Below are 20,381 nucleotides of genomic sequence, written 5' to 3' on the forward strand. Positions count from 1 at the left end.
GGAGGAGGAGGAGGTAGCCAACACAGCAGGTTTTGGTTTTTAATTGATTTATTTTTTAAATTAGGGTAAACTCCAAAAGAGTGAGAAAGATCTAGGGTTGCCACCTCATCCCTTTAAACCTGAACACGGAGTAATTACACAGGTTCTGGGGCTAATTTAATGTCGATAAGGCACCAAGTGAGTTTAATTAGCAGCACCTTAATCAGCCAGAGAACCTGTGTAATTAATATGTTTTCGCTTTTAAAGGGATGAGGTGGCAACCCTAGAAAGATCAGAAAAAAAAAACAATGGCTGGGTAAGGCCGGCCCGATGTCTATTCTGCACAAGGTATGGACAAGTCCTCTGGGATCCATGCCTGGTTCATTTTAATGAACGTGAGCTTGTCCACATTGTCTCTGGACAGGCGGCTGCGCTTGTCTGTGAGAACGCCCCCTGCCGTGCTAAATACACGTTCAGATAATACACTGGCTGCAGTATCTAAAGTGTTTATCTCAAATGTACAGATATGGAGGAAACACTGGAGGAAACACTGCAAAATATATTTGTTTGCCCTAAATGGATGTTTTTTGAATAGTACAATGGAAGAAAAGTATCTTGCAGAGTATCTTACAGTAACATATGCAGTGCTGGTGTAATTAGATTTTAGAAACAGGACAGACTCCTATATTTTTCTATTCCCTACAAGCACAAACGGGAACCTTCCCCTAACCTATCTTGCAGAGTATCTCATAGTAACATATGCAGTGCTGGAGATTCTGAAGCAGGACAAGACAGTCTGACTCCTATCTAAATCTCTCCCTACAAATTCAACCCGGAACCTTTCCCTAACCGAACTAATGCAGAGTGACGAGCTGCGCTGTGTGCCTCTAGCTTATATAGACGCTGGGTCACATGCTGCACTGGCCAATCACAGCCATGCCATTAGTGTGATGGCTTATTAGTCACAGTACTAAAACAAATGGCGATTGGCTGCCCTGCAGCCCGCCGTAACATTGCCGAACACCCGACCCCGAACTTTCAGCAAATTGTTCGGGTCCGGGTACAAAAAAAAACAAAGTCCGTACCGAACCCGAACTTTACAGTTTGCTCAACCCTACTTATAACCGGATTATCTTCTTACACTGATAGTGACTGCATTGTGTAGTACACACCGAGCGAAGGGGGGGGGGGGGGGAGGGGGGGGGGGGGAAGGAAGTGGTACATTTGTGTATTGAGTAATCATCTGAAGATGTTTAATTTCCTGTCCCTTGTTCTGGAAGGCACCCCCCCGATAATCTGCGTGAAGAATCCTGCACTATATACACATCACTCAGCATGGTGGAGGTGAATGAGGCAGATCTGCATTCACTGAATCCTCCAATCACACATCACACCAGCCAATCAGAGGAGAGCAGATCCCCCCTGATAACCATATCCCCCCCCATTTCAGACATTCAGTTCCGGGTGGATGGCGGGGGGTTCAGTCACACTCTGGGGGGTTCAATATAAAATCATTTATTGCCTAAAATGTATATAAAATAAAGCAGAGTTCTCATGTGTGTGACACAGAGATACATTTTATTACATGAGATAAAGATACATTGTGACAAGTATATAATATACAGTATATCCCCCTCATATATATATATATATATATATATATATATATATACACACAATCAACAAAGGAAAATATACGGCGCTAAAGAGAAATAAAAGATTGATTATAAAAAATTAGAAGTTTAAGTAAAAAAAAAAAAAAAACTGCAACACCTAAAAAGAAAATTAGAAATTAGGTTGCGCTGTTTTGTACAGTTTTTATGTTGTGTAGATTATCTAGCGCAACCTAATTTCTCAGTTTTTCCACATATATATATATATATACCACACATCACTACTGATCTGATCACTATATGCTGATTGGACATTTAAAATACCAATAATGACATTGATAAACCTGCATTATTATTCCTGAGCACACAATATATGTGGAGACAGACACCCCGACATTGACTTGTTTTGGGGGGGTCAGTGGCATGATTAATCATCAAGAATCGTTATCACAATTTTTTTTCCCCCCGTTGCGATCTTGACAAAGGGTTTCCCGATCTTCCCGATAGTCGAAGTCCCGAAGTCCGGGCAGTCTGCCAAGTTTTATCACATTCTTTATCAGTGTATCATTAAATCTAAACATTGTATCAATTTGTCTTTTACATCAAAGGAATAGACTTCTGTATGTAAATTAGGAACGTTTAACCACTTAAACACCAAACCTTTTTCTTACAGTTGTTGTTTTTTTAAGTTAAAGTCACTTTTTTTTTTTGCTAGAAAATTACTGAGAACCCCCAAACATTATATATATATATCTTTTTTTTTTTTTTTTTTAGTAGAGACCCTAAAGAATAAAATGGTGGTTGTTGCAATATTTTATGTCGCACTGTATTTGCGCAGCGCTCTTTCAAATGCAATTTTTTTGGAAAGAATTACTTTAATAAACAATAATTTTTAAAAAAACACAGTAAAGTTAGCCCACATTTTTTTTGTGTAATGTAAAACATTTTTACGCCGTGAGAATCGTGATCTTTATTCTAAGCAAAAAAAAATGGTGCTTCTCATGTTGGCCAGAATCGTGCAGCTGTCATATAAACCCGGCCCAGCCAATCAGTGGCTCCCCCAGGAATGAATGTCAGAGGTGTGTGTGCTGGTGCCCCAAGACGTGGCGACCTCCAATCAGATGGAAATTATTGACTGCAACATAAAATATCAATGTAATAATAGTATTATATCTGTAATGTACAAAAATAGTGAAGTCACTGGCCTTCTTTCACTATCCCGGCGCTACGGGATTCACAGGATTCTTAAAACAGATTAAAATCTAAACATAATGTTACCATTAGTATTTACAGTAAATAATCGCACATCTAAAAGTCAGCAGCCACTAAAAAGCAAAAATTTGCACATTCGTAAAATCAAAATAATAACAGCTTTTTTTTGCGGGACTCACCTTCTATCCTTCATACATTTCTCTTATAAGAAAGATTGTTCACGGTGGACTGGTGACAATTAGCGCCGCTTTAGTAATCTACAAAAACCCCCCCTTGTTTAAGGACGCTGTTGGAGTTTTATTATTTTGATTTTATATCGGTAATGTATTTATATTACACAACATTACCCACCTGAACCCGTCACTCGGTATTTAGTGATTTAGTATATAATGAGTATATATAAGTATATATATATACCTCACCCCTAAATGTATAGAAGATATATATTGTTCTAGTATAAGAAAGCTTAGATACCCTCCCCCCATATCTATATTGTATTGATTAAACAAAATGGTTTTGGTTTGCTCAGATAAATCTGTAATATCACGCTTACTCTACCCCTCCCTTCCCCTCCCCTCCCCTCCCTTCCCTTTCCCTCCCTTCCCCTCCCCTTACTTTACTTTCCTTTCCCTCCCCCTCCCCTCCCCTCCCCTCCCTTCCCTTCCCTTCCCCTCCCCTCCCCTCCCCTCCCTTCCCCTCCCCTCCCACAGTGCCTCTCAACGCCCCCCCTCCCTGTATTGCCACCCATCCTCCCATAATTGCCCACAGTGCTCCTCAACCCCCCCTCCTCCATGCAGAGCCACCCATCCTCACATAATTGCCCACAGTGCCCCTCAACCCCTCCCTCCTCCCAGAAGTGCCACCCAAGCTCCCATAATTGCCTGCAGTGCCCCCTCTTACCCTCCCCTCCCTGCAGTGCCCCTCAACCCCCTCCCCACCCTCCCTTCCCTACAGTGCCTCCCAACACTGACTCCAACCCCCCCCCCCCCAGTCTCCCACTATGCCCATGCAAGGCACCCCGCCTCCTGAATTCAACCCAACCCCCTCCAGAATACATAAAACCTGGCCTGTTAGTGGGCCCCGAGGACAGGAGTTGATGACCACTGCCGTACAGGATCCTAGGGTTGAGAACCACCAATCTAGAGTACCTTAATCTGGCTGTGTGACCCTTCCTCTCCCACCTGAAGCATGGCATGGAGGGGCTCGGTGAAGGTGGTGGTGAAGGTGTGGAGGAGTTGGACGGGGTCACACAAGGCATAGAAGGACAGACGCCCGGCCTCATAATCCAGACAGACTCCGAAGCTGTTGCAGGGAGCCATGTCCGACAGATGTTTGGCGTTGCGTTTGTGCTGTACGTGGTATGAACCATAAAGCTTCTTGAGACCCCAGGACTTGTCGGTTTCTCCTATCCAGCCCCGTCCTTTACTTATACTGGGGTAGCACATACCGATAGCCCAGTTCCCTGATGTACTGGTCTCCACCACCCAGTAATGACGTCCTGAAGAAAACGTATTGGTGCTTAAAACCAGACAAGTCTGAAACCTTCCTCTGGGTCTTGGGTGCATCTCAATCATAGTGGTGGACATGGCAGTTTTCAGGTCATCGGAGATTTGCACGTCTTTGGCTGCAGTATTTTTATCCAGGGTTATTCCTGTAGGCTTCAGCACAGGGAACCGATCGTCCTCCATTTTCACTATATCTGATAAACCTGCGTGTAAAATCATACAGATGGGGAACTCGTCCTGTTCACACGTCTCTTCTTGTAGATCAGTGGCCTCTTCAGTACTTTCATCCAATGTGCAGTCTCTTTGATCGGCAATGATGCACAGCTTTTCAATCCGACCGATCTTACGTATTAGCTCGTCCTTCTTATTTTCCTGCTCCTGGATTAAATTGGAGGCTGAGGACTGCTCTGCCTGCCTGGAGACCTCATTACGGACCCTCTCCTCCAGGTCTTCCAGCCGTTGCCTGATGTCTCTAAACAATCTATCGACTTTATCTATTGTGTCCCCTTTATTATCTTCCTCCTTCATGCTTTGATCATATAGATTGTTGAGTTTCATTTCAATCTTCACCTTCTCTCTCACCAGTTTCATGAAGACCTCTTCCAGCTTCTCCACCTGGTGTTCTTGGTGTCCACCATCCCGGCAGGACACACAGAGAAAAGCGTCGTCCTCATTGCAGTAATACTCCAGGATCCTCTTATGGTTGGGGCATTTCCTGCTCTTCAGGTCATTGGTGGGCTTCACTAGGACATGTTCTGGTGACGTGTTGTGTCTTCTCAGGTGATCTTCACAGAGATGAGCCTCACAGAGCAGACAGGATTTCACGGCAGGAATGGAAGCGTAGAGACATTGAGTGCAGAAGATCCCGGGCTGGTTTGTGTCTTTCTGTCTCGATTGAGACGTCTCGGCATAGTTACTGAATCGTCTAAACCTCTTCACTTCAGGTCCACATCCAGATCTCTTCCTGCACTTAGGACAGCAGTAATATTCCTCATTTGTCTTCAGGGTGTCCAGAACTTTTGTAATACATTCCCGGCAGAAGTCGTGATTACAGTTCAGTGTCATAAGATCAGTAAAACTGTTCTCACAGATGCAGCAGTGTGGCACCTCGATAAACTCCACAGACGCCATCGTAAGAAATGAGGAAGTGAAACTGAACAATCTGTACCCAAAACAATCAGGGCGTAGTCTTGTAACTGGATGCAAATCCTGCTGAATGATCGGACTTGTAAGTAAGCGGAATTTTCAGTTTGCTCAACAGGTACAAACAAGAATCAATAATACAAAACGGATTATAAAAGCGGCACTACCATGGAGTACGAAATGTTCTTGTGGTTCTTTCAGGGTTACATTTGGCTGCATAGCATAGCCAGGGGTCTCCAAACTTTCTAAACAAAAGGACTGTTTATTGGTCCTCATTCTTTAGAGGGGCCAGATAGTGGCCAGTGGGAGCAGAAAATGCCTCCATGGCAGTAAACACTACCCAAGTAGTGGTGGTCAGTGGGAGGAGGAATAGTGACCCATCTTTGGTGTCAGTAGAAGGTGTAGTGTCCAATAATTGGTTTGAGTGGAAGGAATATAGTGTCCCATCTTGGGTATCAGTGGAAGGAATAGTGTCCCATCATTGGTGTCAGTGGGAGGAATAGTGTCCCATCATAGGTATCGGTGAAAGGAATAATGTTCAATCATTTGTGTCAGTGGGAGGAATAGTGTCCCATCATTGGTGTCAGTGGAAGGAATAGTGTCCCACCATTGCTGTCAGTGGTAGGAATAGTGTCCCACCATTGGTATCAGTTGGAGGAATAGTGTCCCATCATTGGTATCAGTGGGGGGAATAGTGTCCCATCATTGGTATCAGTGGGAGGAATAATGTCCCATCATTGGTATCAGTGGGAGGAATAGTGTCCCATCGTTGGTGTCAGTGGGAGGAATAGTGTCCCACCATTGGTATCAGTGGGAGGAATGGTGTGTCCCACCATTGGTATCAGTGGGAGGAATGGTGTCCCACCATATTTAGTGTCAGTTGGAGTAGTAGTGTTTTATTGCTCATATCATTGGAAGGAATAGTGCCCAATGTTGGTGTCAGTGGTAGGAATAGTGCCTTGTATCATTGGGACATTGGGAGAATTAGTGCCCCCATGGGGCCGCATCCAGTCCATCAGCCACAGTTTGGAGACCAGTTTGGAGGGTTAATTGTAAGAGTGACTCATTCATACTGTTAGATGCTAATGCCGTCACCTCCAGCCATTTCTCTGTGCTAATTGACCCTGTTATTGTGTGAAGATGTCCGGTGTTTACACTTATGATAATGTGTATTGTATAGCAGGTGAGCGGAGACGGGACATTCACTCTGAAAGTTCATATCTCGGAGTCACCTCGTTTGGGTAAATGATTAGTTAATTATGTTAATTTATGTTCTGGTTACCTCCTCTTTAAACTGTATATAAGGTTGTATTCTTGGTTCTATTAAACACTCCATGTTTAGCACACAAACAAGTCTCATCTCGTGTGTGTGTTGAGGGTAGCTGGAATATCTAATATCTATATCCAGACTGATAGGAAGCGGTATATGAGGGAAGCACTCAAGCGGCGTGTGGGACGTTCCGTTACATTGGTGGCAGCAGTGGGATGCTTCCTGCAGTCGGGGACATCCAACCTCCACCTGGATCCAAGGTTTAGATAGCAGGAGAGGAGAGGTACAGATACCAGCCGCCATGAAAGAGAAATTCGGAAGAAGGTTGCGAGAGAAGCAGATACAGCACAGAGGACCAGTATCAGAGCAGGTCCTGCTGGGATGGTCGGATTCTATTCGCTGTGAACTCTGGAAGGAAGCGCTAGCCCGTGAGCAGCAACACCAGAGAAAAGTTCTCCCCTCCAACCGGGAAAGGTAGTGGTCACAGTGTGGATTGCGGGTGCTGTTGTTGGGAGAAAAAACGCACAAGGAACAGACAGCTGAATTAAGCAGGCTGGTCTGGGAAGAGATGCGGCTGGATGAGAGCTACAGAGCTCTTCGGTGGCATGTGTCCCAAGCATGTCTCTGGATAGCGGGTGACAGCCCAACGGAAGGCTTAAGCTACGGCGGCCTGGGACTGTTGTATGTGAAGCTGACGGGACTCTAACTTTGGGAGTGATTTGGAGTGGCTACTGAATGTCTCGGAAGTGCACTGGGCACTGGAAGATTTGGAGTTTCTGGCCGTTCAGGAATGGGAGCTGGATACCGCCTACAGACGGCTGCTAGACTCTGCTCAGCGCCAGGGCTGGGCTCCCTTTGCCTGGGACTATCAGGAAATACCAGTGGACAACTCTGAAAACCTGGCTGAAGAGTCGGCAATGTGGCAGAGTAACAGTGTGCTTTGCCAACCTGCCCCCGCAGCTATGGACGCGGAGGTCTTATGGCGGATGCAGCAAGTGCTGACTGACCTTGATGATCCTGTTTCTGAATGGGATGATCATGGATGGAGGAATGTGCCTGTCCAGCAGTATACCAGAGAATCAGAAGTGGAAAATCTGGAGATTGCCATCCCCAAAGATGGTGATGACAGCAGGGCAGAGTACTGTTAACCTCTGCCCAGCACCGATAGCATCTTCTGGGTTCCACAGACAGGAGATGGTGAACCTCTATCCCCAGACACCAGTTGCAGAGACAGGGGATTTGATAGACTTTTCTGCTGAGGAAGAACAACCTGAGGAGCCTCCAGCAGAAGAGCTGGTATCAGGGCCACACTTCACTATGCTCTGCCCATCACCAACAGCAGTATCTGTGGAGTTGCAAGGAACTTCCACAGCTGAAGCGCTGGTCACCGGACAGAGGGTTCAAGACCTCTGCCCCACCCCTGTCGCAGTTCCAGAGGCTCAGGGTGAGAAGGTGGCGATCACTTTCCAGCAGCAGATACAGGGGGAGACTGGAGAGGAGGTGTTCATCGTCCCTCCCCAACAGTTGGCCAGGGTGGAGAACGTGGTCTTTCCTCCCCAGCAAAGATCCGTGCATCTGGGAGACAGTACCACAGACATGTTGTCCCAGCAGCCAGATGAGGGAACGGAAAAGGAAGCAGCTAGCTCACCTCCCCAATGGCAGCTACACAGTTTGGGTGTGGAGGAATCCAGCCTCCTTCCCCAACGGTTAGCTGGAGCGGATGATTGGGAGTCCCCAGCAGAAGTGCTGGCAAAAGGGCAGAGCGCTGCTGGCCCCTGCCTAGCACATATACAGTGTCTCTACAGCTTCAGGAAGCTGGGGCGGTCGGCCCCTCTGCCCAGCAGCAGACCAAGCCCCGGAATGTTAAAAACCACCTAGCTGACGCGCTGGCAGCCGGACAGAGAGTCCATGACCTCTGCCCCACACCTACTGGTGTCAACTACTCCTTGCAGCCAAGATTGGAGGTCATGCGGACAGACTATGTGAGTTCACTTTGTCCGACTAACGCATGTCCAGACCAGGTGGATGTCTGGGACCTTGTTAGTCGACTTTTGATGGGGGAGAAATGTGACAGACTCGGACCCTCTTATGTCTAAAATCATCCTATGTCCACTAGGGGCATAGGATGACTGAGAAATGATATCTTGGACTACCTGAGATGGGATTATTATGTAATTATTATCCACAATATATTCCAGGATATCTGTAAAGAACTATTTACTGGTTGTTGATTCTGAACTCAACGGGTTAATTGTAAGAGAGTGACTCATTCATACTGTTAGATGCTAATGCCATCCCCTCCAGCCATCTCTCGGTTCTCTGTGCTAATTGACCCTGCTATTGTGTGAAGATGTCCGGTGTTTACACTTATGATAATGTGTATTGTATAGCAGGTGAGCGGAGACGGGATGTCTACCTTGAAAGGTCATATCTCGGAGTCACCTCGTCTGGGTAAATGATTAGTTAATTAGCTCATGTTAATTTATGTTCTGGTTACCTCCTCTTTAACGGTATATAAGGTTGTATTCTTGGTTCTATTAAACACTCCATGTTTAGCACACAAACAAGTCTCCTCTCGTTGTGTGCTTGTGAGCAGCTAGAATATCTGATATCTATATCCAGACTGATAGGAAGGGGTATATGACGGAAGCACTCAAGCGGAGTGTGGGACGTTCCGTTACAGGGGGGGATCTCTGCTGTGGAGGGGGTTGGGGGGGGCCTAGACATAGGTGGGAGGGCGGTCTGTACTGAGGGAGGAGAGGGTACTTTACGGGGGAGGGGGGTTCTGTACTGTGGGGAGTTCGATATTGAGGACTAATAAGGGGTTGGGCTCTAAAGGGGGTGTCTTTACTGAGTGGGGCGGGGTTGGGGCTGTGGTACCTGTACTGGGGGAGAAGTGGGGCTCTTGGGATAAATCTGTACTGTGTGTCCATATGGGCTTTGGGGGGTGTAGGGGGGCTGGGGGAATTCATACTGGGAGGCGGGGATCATGCACTCCTAGACCCTAATCAACCCCCCCCCCCCAAATCCTTTCTATTGGCATTGCTAGGAATTACATTGGACACCCCACCTACATTGTGTGTACCCCCTGAGGGTCCCATCAGATGCACACTGCCTACAAGTCCCTCATCCTATGTAGGGTGACAGATGGGTCCATATCTGTGACTTATTTTGTGATCCCTCTGACTTATTGCAGGAGTCGGGGGTTGTTGCTGGACCCTCCGGACATGCATCGGGCCCTAGGCTCCTGCCTAGATTGCCTTGTGGATTATGCAATTCTGTCATTACTAAATCTGAGACCATTTATTACGTGTAAAAGAGGAAAAATATTTAAATCACTTATAACGAGATTATCTTCTTACACAATACTTCCCTCCAAATGTTCCGCATTCAGAAATCCGATACACTGATAGTGACTGTATTGTGTAGTACACACCGAGCGGAGGGCGGGGGGGGGGGGGGGGATTGCGGTGTGAATGAAGGAAGAGGCACATTTATGTATTGAGTAATGGAGTGAAGATTACCTGTCTATTGTTCTGGAAGGTGCCCCCCCCCCCCCCCCCCGATAATCTGTATGAATCCTGCACTATATACACATTACTCAGCATGGTGGAGGTGAATGAAGCAAATCTGCATTCACTGAATCCTCACACACATCACACCGGCCAATCAGAGGAGAGCAGATCCCCCGATTACAGACATTCAGTTCCGGGTGGATGGCGGGGGGGTTCAGTCACACTCTGGGGGTTCAATATAAAATAATTTCTTATAATAGTTATAAAATAAAGCGGAGTTCTCATTTGTGTGACACAGAGATACATTTTATTACATGAGATAAAGATACATTGTGCCAAGTATATAATATACAGTATATCCCCCTCATATATATATATATATATACACCACACATAATATATAGTATATCCCCCTCATATATATATATATATATACACACACCACACATAATATACAGTATATCCCCCATATATATATATATATACACCACACATAATATACAGTATATCCCCCTCATATATATATATATATATACACCACACATAATATACAGTATATCCCCCTCATATATATATATATATATATATATATATACACCACACATAATATACAGTATATCCCCCTCATATATATATATATATACACCACACATAATATACAGTATACCCCCCTCATATATATATATATATATATATATATATATACACCACACATAATATACAGTATATCCCCCTCATATATATATATATATATATACACCACACATAATATACAGTATATCCCCCATATATATATATATATATACACCACACATAATATACAGTATATCCCCCTCATATATATATATATATACACAACACATAATATACAGTATATCCCCCTCATATATATATATATATATATATATACACCACACATAATATACAGTATATCCCCCTCATATATATATATATATATATATATATATATATATACACACCACACATAATATACAGTATATCCCCCTCATATATATATATATACACACCACACATAATATACAGTATATCCCCCTCATATATATATATACACCACACATAATATACAGTATATCCCCCTCATATATATATATATATATATATATATATATATATATACACACCACACATAATATACAGTATATCCCCCTCATATATATATATATATATATATATATATATATACACACCACACATAATATACAGTATATCCCCCTCATATATATATATATATATATATATATATATACACCACACATATACAGTATATCCCCCTCATATATATATATATACACCACACATAATATACAGTATATCCCCCTCATATATATATATACACCACACATAATATACAGTATATCCCCCTCATATATATATATATATATATATATATATATATATATATATATATATATATATATATACACACCACACATAATATACAGTATATCCCCCTCATATATATATATACACCACACATATACAGTATATCCCCCTCATATATATATATACACCACACATAATATACAGTATATCCCCCTCATATATATATATATACACCACACATAATATACAGTATATCCCCCTCATATATATATATATATATATATACACCACACATATACAGTATATCCCCCTCATATATATATATATACCACACATAATATACAGTATATCCCCCTCATATATATATATATATATATATATATATATATATATATATATATATATATATATACACCACACATAATATACAGTATATCCCCCTCATATATATATATATATACACCACACATAACTACTGATCTGATCAGACTATATACTGATTGGACATTTCAACTACCAATAATGACATTGATAAACCTGCATTATTATTCCTGAGCACACAATATATGTGGAGACAGACACCCCGACATTGACTTGTTTGGGGGGGTCAGTGGCAGTTGGATATAAACTAGAGCGGCACGATTAATCGCCAAGAATCGATATCACAATCTTGACAAAGGGTTTCCCGATCTTTGGTAAGCAGAGACATTTTCTCTCGGCCATCAAAAGTCAAAGTCCCGGCAGTCTGCAAAGTTTTACAACATTCTTTATCAGTGTAACATTAAGTCTAAACATTGTATCAATTTATATTTTACATCAAAGGAATGAACTTCTGTATGTAAATTAGGAACGTTTAACCCCTTAAACACCAAACCTTTTTCTGACAGTTGTTGTTTTCAAGTTGGTAGTTTTTTTTTTTTTGCTAGAAAATTACTGAGAACCCCCAAACATTATGGGCCAGATTCACAAAGGACTTACGACGGCGTATCTCCACGTACGCCGTCGTAAGTCCGAATGCGAGCCGTCGTATCTATGCGCTTCATTCTTAGAATCAGTTACGCATAAATTTGGCCAAGATACAAGCGGCATAAGTCTCCTACGCCGTCGTATCTTGGGGGTGCATATTTACGCTGGCCGCAAGGGGCGCTTCCGTAGATTTACGCGTCGAATATGTAAATTAGGTAGATACGCTGATTCACGAACGTACTTGCGCCTGCTACGCCGTTTACGTTAGGCTTACGTCCGGCGTAAAGTTACCCCTGCTATATGAGGCGCAGCCAATGCAAAGTATGGACGTCGGAAAAAAGCGTATCTTTTTACGTCGTTTACGTAAGTCGTACGTGAATGGGGCTGGGCGTAGGTTACGTTCACGTCACAGGCATTGAGCCGGCGTATCTTAGGGAGTAAATTCGACGTGATACTGAGCATGCGCACGCGCGCATGCGCCGTACGATCGGCGCTTCATTTGCATGGGGTCGCGGCTCATTTTAATAAAACACGCCCACCTCTTCCACATTTGAATTAGGCGGGCTTACGCCGGCCAATTTACAGTACGCTGCCGCAACTTACGGAGCAAGTGCTTTGTGAAGACTGCACTTGCCTGTCTAAGTTGCGGAGGCGTAGCGTAAATAGGATACGCTACGCCCGCACAAAGATACGGGGGCAGATTCAGATAGAGATACGACGGCGTATCTCTGAGATCCGACAGTCGGATCTATGCGACTGATTCATCGAATCAGTTACGCATAGATCTCCCTAAGATCCGCCAGGTGTAAGTGGCTTGCACCGTCGGATCTTGGGCTGCAATCTACCGCTGGCCGCTAGGTGGCGTTTCGTGTTTTACTCGCCACGAATATGCAAATGAGGAGATCCGCCGATTCAGAAACGTACGCCCGCCCGTCGTTTTTTTTTTTTACGTCGTTTGCGTTCGGCTTTTTCCGGCGGATAGTTACCCCTGCTATATGCGGCGTATCCAATGTTAAGTATGGCCGTCATTCCCGCGCCGAGTTTTGAATTTTTACATCGTTTGCGTAAGTCGTTCGCGAATACGGATGGACCTAATTTACGTTCACGCCGAAACCAATGACGTCCTTGCGACGTCATTTGGAGCAATGCACGCTGGGAAATTTAGCCGGCGGCGCATTCGCAGTTAAATCGGCGCGGGGACACGCCTGATTTAAATACTACACTCCTCCTAGCCGCGGAATTTGAATTCTGACGGGGGATTTATGATACGCCGCCGCAAGTTTTGAGGTAAGTGCTTTCTGAATACAGCACTAGCCTCTCAAACTTGCGCCGGCGGCACGTAAATCAGATAGATTACGCGGATCTAAAGATCCGCTGATCTATCTGAATCTGCCCCACGCTCTCCTACGTGAATCTGGCCCTTAATATATATTTTTGGTAGAGACCCTAGAGCAGGGGTCTTCAAACTACGGCCCTCCAGTTGTTCAGGAACTACAATTCCCATCATGCCCAGTCATGTCTGTGAATGTCAGTGTGTTACAATGCCCCATGGGACGTGTAGTTCTACAACAGCTGGATTTTGCGCAGCGGTCTTTCAAATGCAATTTGTTTTGGGAAAAAATGTGTTTAATGAATACAATTTTTTTTTTTTTGTAAATTGTGAAAGATTTTACGCCACAAGAATCGTGATCTTTATACTAAGCAAAAAAAATGGTGATTCTCATGTTGGCCAGAATCGTGCCGCTGTAATATAAACCCGGCCCAGCCAATCGGTGGCTCCCCCAGGAATGAATGTCAGAGGTGTGTGCTGGAGCCCCGAGACGAGGCGACCTCCAATCAGATGGAAGTTATTGATGGCCAATCACATCTCTGTGGGGATCATTCTATATAAAACTGTAACCTAAAATATCAATGTAATAATAATATTCTATCTGTAATGTATTTATATTATACAACATTACCCACCTGAACCCGTCACTCGGTATTTAGTATCTAATGAGCCTTAACAATCTCACCCCTAAATGTATAGAAGATATCTATACCCCCATATCTATATTGTATTGAGTATTGATTAAACAGAATGGTTTTGATTTGCTCAGATAAATCTGTAATATCACACTAACCCTAATGTGAAAGATGTCATGCCACGAGAATCGTGATCTCTCTTCTAAGCAAAAAAAATGGTGATTCTCATTTTAGCCAGAATCGTGCAGCTCTAATATATATATATATATATATATATATATATATATATATATATATATAGTACCCCATCATGCCTGTATTATGTATATACAGTATTATTATGTTTTGAGACGGTTTTAAACTGCTTGGCTAAATCATAAATGAATCTTTTTTACTTTACAATATTCCTCATCTATGGTCCCATAATGAAGATCGACATTTATAAATTCTGCCCAATGCCAGACCACCGACATCAGGATCCTGTGTGTGACTGAGGTCTATATAGACGTCATTGGGCAAAGCTGTTCTAACATATACCCTTGTGCCAGTTGTTAATCTCAAGCATTGATTCTCGACCACTGGGCCACGGCCTCCCTCCTCCCAGGCCTTCAACCAGCTTCAGATCCCCTAACCTACCACATTGCCACCCATCCTCCTGTAATTGTTTACGTTGTCCATAGTGCCCATCAACCCCCCCACAGTGTCCACTCCCCTGCCTGCAGTGCCACCCATCCTCCCATAATTGCCCACAGTGCTCTTCAACCCCCCCCTCCTCCCTGCAGTGCCACACAACCTCCCATAATTGCCCACAGTGCCCCTCACTCCCCTCCTCCTCCCTGTAGTGCCACCCAACCTCCCATACTTGATCACAGTACCCCTTAACCCCTCCTCCTCCCTGCAGTGCCACACAACCTCCCATAATTGCCCACAGTGCCCTCAACTCCCCCCGCCCCCGAAGTGCCACCCAACCTCCCATAATTTCCCACAGTGCCCCTCACTCCCCCCATCCTCCCTGTAGTGCCACCCAACCTCCCATACTTGCTCACAGTACCCCTTAACCCCTCCTCCTCCCTGCAGAGCCACCCAACCTCCCATAATTGCCTGTAGTGCCGCCCAACCTCCCATAATTGCTCACGGTGCCCCTCAACCCCCCTCCACCTCCCTGCAGAGCCACCCAACCTCCCATAATTGTTTGCAGTGCCCCCCTTACCCTCCCGGCAGTGCCTCCCAACTTCTCAACACCGACTCCAACACCCCCCCCCCCCCAGTCCCCCACAGTGCCCATGCAAGGCACCCCGCCTCCTGAATTATAAGTCCAATGAATTATTGCCCCCCAATATCTATGCGAAAAACTAAAAGCTCACAACTCCAATCGCGTTCTGCGATCCACCAATCAAAATCGACTCCAAATACCCAAAGCCAGATACAAGTCCAAGGTGGAACGAAGATTTGCGCTCCAGGGCCCCAGAGTATGGAACGCGTTACCAATCAGCATTCGGTTGGAGGAGAATGACTTGACCTTTAAGAGAAAGATCAAAACCCACCTCTTTTGAGTTCAAAGGAGAAATGGACAAATGAGCGCCCAGAGGCGATTCAGTTCGCATGTGTAGCACTATATAAGTTTTTCACTCACTCACTCACAGTGCCTATCACCCCCCCCCCCCACAGTGTCCCCCTCCCCTGCCTGCAGTGCCACCCATCCTCCCATAATTGTTTACTTTGTCCACAGTGCCCATCAACCCCCCTCCTCCCTGCAGAGCCACCCAACCTCTCATAATTGTCTGCAGTGCCCCTTACTTCCCCTCCTCCCTGTACTGCCACCCAACCTCCCATAATTGCCTGCAGTGCCCCCCCTTACCCTCACCTCCCCTCCCTACAGTGCCTCCCAACTTCCCAATACTGACTCCATCCCCCCTCCAGTCTCCTACAGTGCCCATGCAAGGCACCCCTCCTCCTGAATTCAACCCAACCCCCTCCAGAAACCTCATCCCCTACAGCAGTGGTCATCAGCCTTGTCCTCAGGACCCACTAACAGGCCAGGTCTTTTGCATTACTTTGGGGGGAGATGCAGACTAGAATAATGCAATCGCTGAGCATCAAATGATATCACCTGGGATGTATTTGAGTTATCTTGCAAACCTGGCCTGTTAGTGGGCCCTGAGGACAGGAGTTGATGACCACTGCCGTACAGGACCCTAGGGTTGATAACCACCAATCTAGAGTACCTTAATCTGGCTGTGTGACCCTTCCTCTCCCACCTGAAGCACGGCATTGAGGGGCTCGGTGAAGGTGGTGGTGAAGGTGTGAAGGAGTCGGACGGGGTCACACAACGCATAGAAGGACAGACGCCCGGCCTCATAATCCAGACAGACTGCGAAGCTGTTACAGGGAGCCATGTCTGACAAATGTTGGGAGGTACGGTTGTGCTGTATGTGGTATAAACCATAAAGCTTCTTGAGACCCCAGGACTTGTTGGTTTCTCCTATCCAGCCCTGAACTTTACTTATACTGGGGTAGCACATTCCGACAGCCCAGTTCCCTGATGTACTGGTCTCCACCACCCAGTAATGACGTCCTGAAGAAAACGTGTTGGTGCTTAAAACCCGACAAGTCTGAAACCTTCCTCTGGGTCTTGGGCGCTTCTCAATCACATCTGTGGTGGACACGGCAGTTTTCAGGTCATCGGAGATTTGCACGTCTTTGGCTGCGGTATTTATATCCAGGGTTATTCCTGTAGGCTTCAGCACAGGGAACCGATCGTCCTTCATTTTCACTATATCTGATAAACCTGCGTGTAAAATCATAGAGATGAGGAACTCGTCCTGTTCACACGTCTCGTTCTGCACATCTGTGACCTTCGTACTTCCATGCAATCCCCCGTCTCTTTGATTGGTCGTGTTACACAGCTCCTCAGGCTGAACCATCTTACATGATAGCCTGGCCTTCTTGGCCTTCAACTCCTGGATTAAATTAGAGGCTGAGGACTGCTCTGCCTGCCTGCAGACCTCGCGGCGGACTCTCTCCTCCAGGTCTTCTAGTCGTTGCCTCATGTCTCTAAACAATCTATCGACTTTGCCTGTTATGTCCCCTTTATTTTCTTCTACCTTTTTTTTTTGTTCATGCAAATGGCTGAGTTTCCGCTCTGTCTTCATGAAGACCTCTTCCAGCTTCTCCACCTGGTGTCCTTGGTGGCCACCATCCCGGCACGACCCACAGAGAAAAACGTCGTCCTCATTGCAGTAATACTCCAGGATCCGGTTATGGTTGGGGCATTTCCTGCTCTTCAGGTCATTGGTGGGCTTCAGTAGGACGTGTTCTGGTGACGTGTTGTGTATTCTCAGGTGATCTTCACAGAGATGAGCCTCACAGAGCAGACAGGATTTCACGGCCAGCTTGGAAGTGTGCAGACATTGAGTGCAGAAGATCCTGGGCTGGTTTGCGTCTCTCTTTCTGCACTTAGGACAGCTGTAACCTTCATTTGTAACTTGTTTATCCCGAAAAATAGTAATACATTCCCAGCAGAAGCCATGTCCACAGTTCAGGGTCATAGGATTGGGGCAATTGCTCGTACAGATGCAGCAGCGCGGCTCCTCGATAATCTCCGCAGACGCCATTGTAAGAGAAATAAGGAAAAATAACTGAACAATCTGTACCCAAAACATTCAGGGCGTAGTCTGGTAACATGATGCCAATGATAACCCAGCCAAATGTTTAGACAGAGTTCATGTAGCTTTCAGGTAACTAAACCGGTACAAAGTAGAATCAATAATGCAAAACGGATTATAAAAGCTGCGCTACCATGAACGATGCCTGGGGTTCTTTCAGGACATTTGGTGGCATAGCATAGCCTCTATACCAGGGGTCTCTAAAGTACTGGCCTAGAACATGCCTCTGCCTCCATGGGAAGAGTCTCCCATCATTGGTATCAGTGGGAGGAATAGTGCCCCATTGTTGGGGGTCAGTGGAAGAAATGCTGCCCCATTCTTGGTGTCCATCCTCCTTGCGTTGTCTTCTGGGGAATGGGGCGCGCTGTGTTCTGGGACCTGTGTGTGTCCCAGAAGTAGAGCTGCGCAATTGAGCGTTAAAAAATCGCGATCTCGATTCCCCCCCGACGATCTCCAATGCAGAGTTTGCCGATTCTTTCATATAACAAGTGGAGAGAATGTAGTGTCACCAGGGCCGATCCGCCCTATAGGCTCACTATGCAAGCCGCTTAGGGCCCAGCAAAGCTGCGGAGGGGCCCCCAAATTACTAGAGGCCCCCGCCTGGTGAGAAGTCATTTTCGGCCCCTCACCCCGCTTCTCAACTCGCTGGCTGCATGGGAGAAGATGCAAGAAGTCAGAGCACCCCCCCCCCGGTTCTCACTTTAATGTATAGATGTAATTTCCGACGGCAGAACACCCCCCTCCCCCCTTCTCAACTTTAATCTTTAATGTGACATGTCACAGTCGGTGGCGCTCCCCCCCCCACCCATATCTCAACTTTAATGTGACATGTAATTTTGCTTAGGGTCCCAGGGAGGTCAGGATCGATACTGAGTGTCACATTCCGCTCCCCATCACAGATTTCTCCAGAAGTGACGTTCCATCGCCGCCATCTTGCTACACCCCACACTCCTGCACAGTAATGATAGTGAGAAGGGGGCAAGCGGACATCTTGTTACACCCACCAGGGTTTTAGATTTCAGTTATTTTCAACACAAAACAGAGCTTATTTGCTTAATTACAGGATTTGGAAATCCGACGGACTCTTTACATGTTAAATTTTTAAAGCCGCAGCAAACCTGCTGACCTCACATTGGTTGCTAATGTGACAGAACACCTCTGATTGTCACATGTAAACAGTCCGTCAGATTTCCAAACACTGTATTTAAGCAAATAAGCTCCGTTTTGTGTTGAAAATAACTGAAATCTAAAACTCTGGTGGGTTTAACAAGATGTCCGCCTGCCCCCTTCACACTCTATCATTACTGTGCAATGGTGTGGGGTGTAGCAAGATGGCGGCGATAAAACGTCACTTCCGGAGCAATCTGTGTTGGGGAGCCGAATGTGACAACACACCGGCAGTCTGCCAAGTTTATAACAGGAAACATTGTAACTAACGCTTCCTTCTTAGATCAAAGGGATAAACTTCTGTTTGTAAAGAAAATATCCGGCAGTCTGACAAATTTGTAACAACATGAAACATTGTAACTAACTTCCTTCTTGGAGAAAACTTCTGTGTGTAAATGCAGGAAGTCTAAACACTTAAAGTCCAAGGCCCGGATTCACAAAGCATTTACGCCGACGTATAACAAGTTACGCCGACCTAAGTGCAAATGTGCGCCGTCGTATCTGTGTGCCAGACCCACAAACAGATATGCGCCTAAAACCAGGCTACACCCCGCCGACGTACAGTACAGACCAAAAGTTTGGACACCCCTTCTCATTCAAAGAGTTTTCTTTATTTTCATGACTATGAAAATTGTAGATTCACACTGAAGGCATGAACACTATGAAGGAACACATGTGGAATTATACATAACAAAAAAGTGTGAAACAACTGAAAATCTATTTCATATTCTAGGTTCTTCCACCTTTTGCAGCAGACACATCTCTAGAACTGGTAAGAGGAGACTGTGTGAATCAGGCCTTCATGGTAGAATATCTGCTAGGAAACCACTGCTAAAGAAAGGCAACAAGCAGAAGAGACTTGTTTGGGATAAAGAACACAAGGGATGGACATTAGACCAGTGGAAATCTGTGCTTTGGTCTGATGAGTCCAAACTTGAGATCTTTGGTTCCAACCCCCGTGTCTTTGTGCGACGCAGAAAAGGTGAACGGATGGACTCTACATGCCTGGTTCCCACCGTGAAGCATGGCGGAGGAGG

The 20,381-nt window shown here is 45.3% G+C and overlaps 2 protein-coding genes across 2 annotated transcripts in view; one reads left to right on the top strand and one right to left on the bottom strand.

The window, feature by feature from the left end:
• Positions 1–20,381, top strand: part of PRKCA (protein kinase C alpha) — a gene marked incomplete in the record, with an annotated part of 253,925 nt that overhangs the window by 124,066 nt on the left and 109,478 nt on the right.
• On the bottom strand, positions 3,839–18,149 carry LOC120919234 (E3 ubiquitin-protein ligase TRIM11-like). Its single transcript, XM_040331297.1, has 2 exons — positions 16,652–18,149; positions 3,839–3,866 (listed from the first exon to the last, which is right to left on the bottom strand). Exon 1 carries the CDS (start codon positions 18,124–18,126, stop codon positions 16,729–16,731), a length of 1,398 nt encoding a protein of 465 aa, XP_040187231.1. The 5' UTR covers positions 18,127–18,149; the 3' UTR covers positions 3,839–3,866; positions 16,652–16,728.

The sequence above is a fragment of the Rana temporaria genome, chromosome 12 (assembly GCF_905171775.1).
Source record: "Rana temporaria chromosome 12, aRanTem1.1, whole genome shotgun sequence".
Classification (NCBI taxonomy): Eukaryota; Metazoa; Chordata; class Amphibia; order Anura; family Ranidae; genus Rana; species Rana temporaria.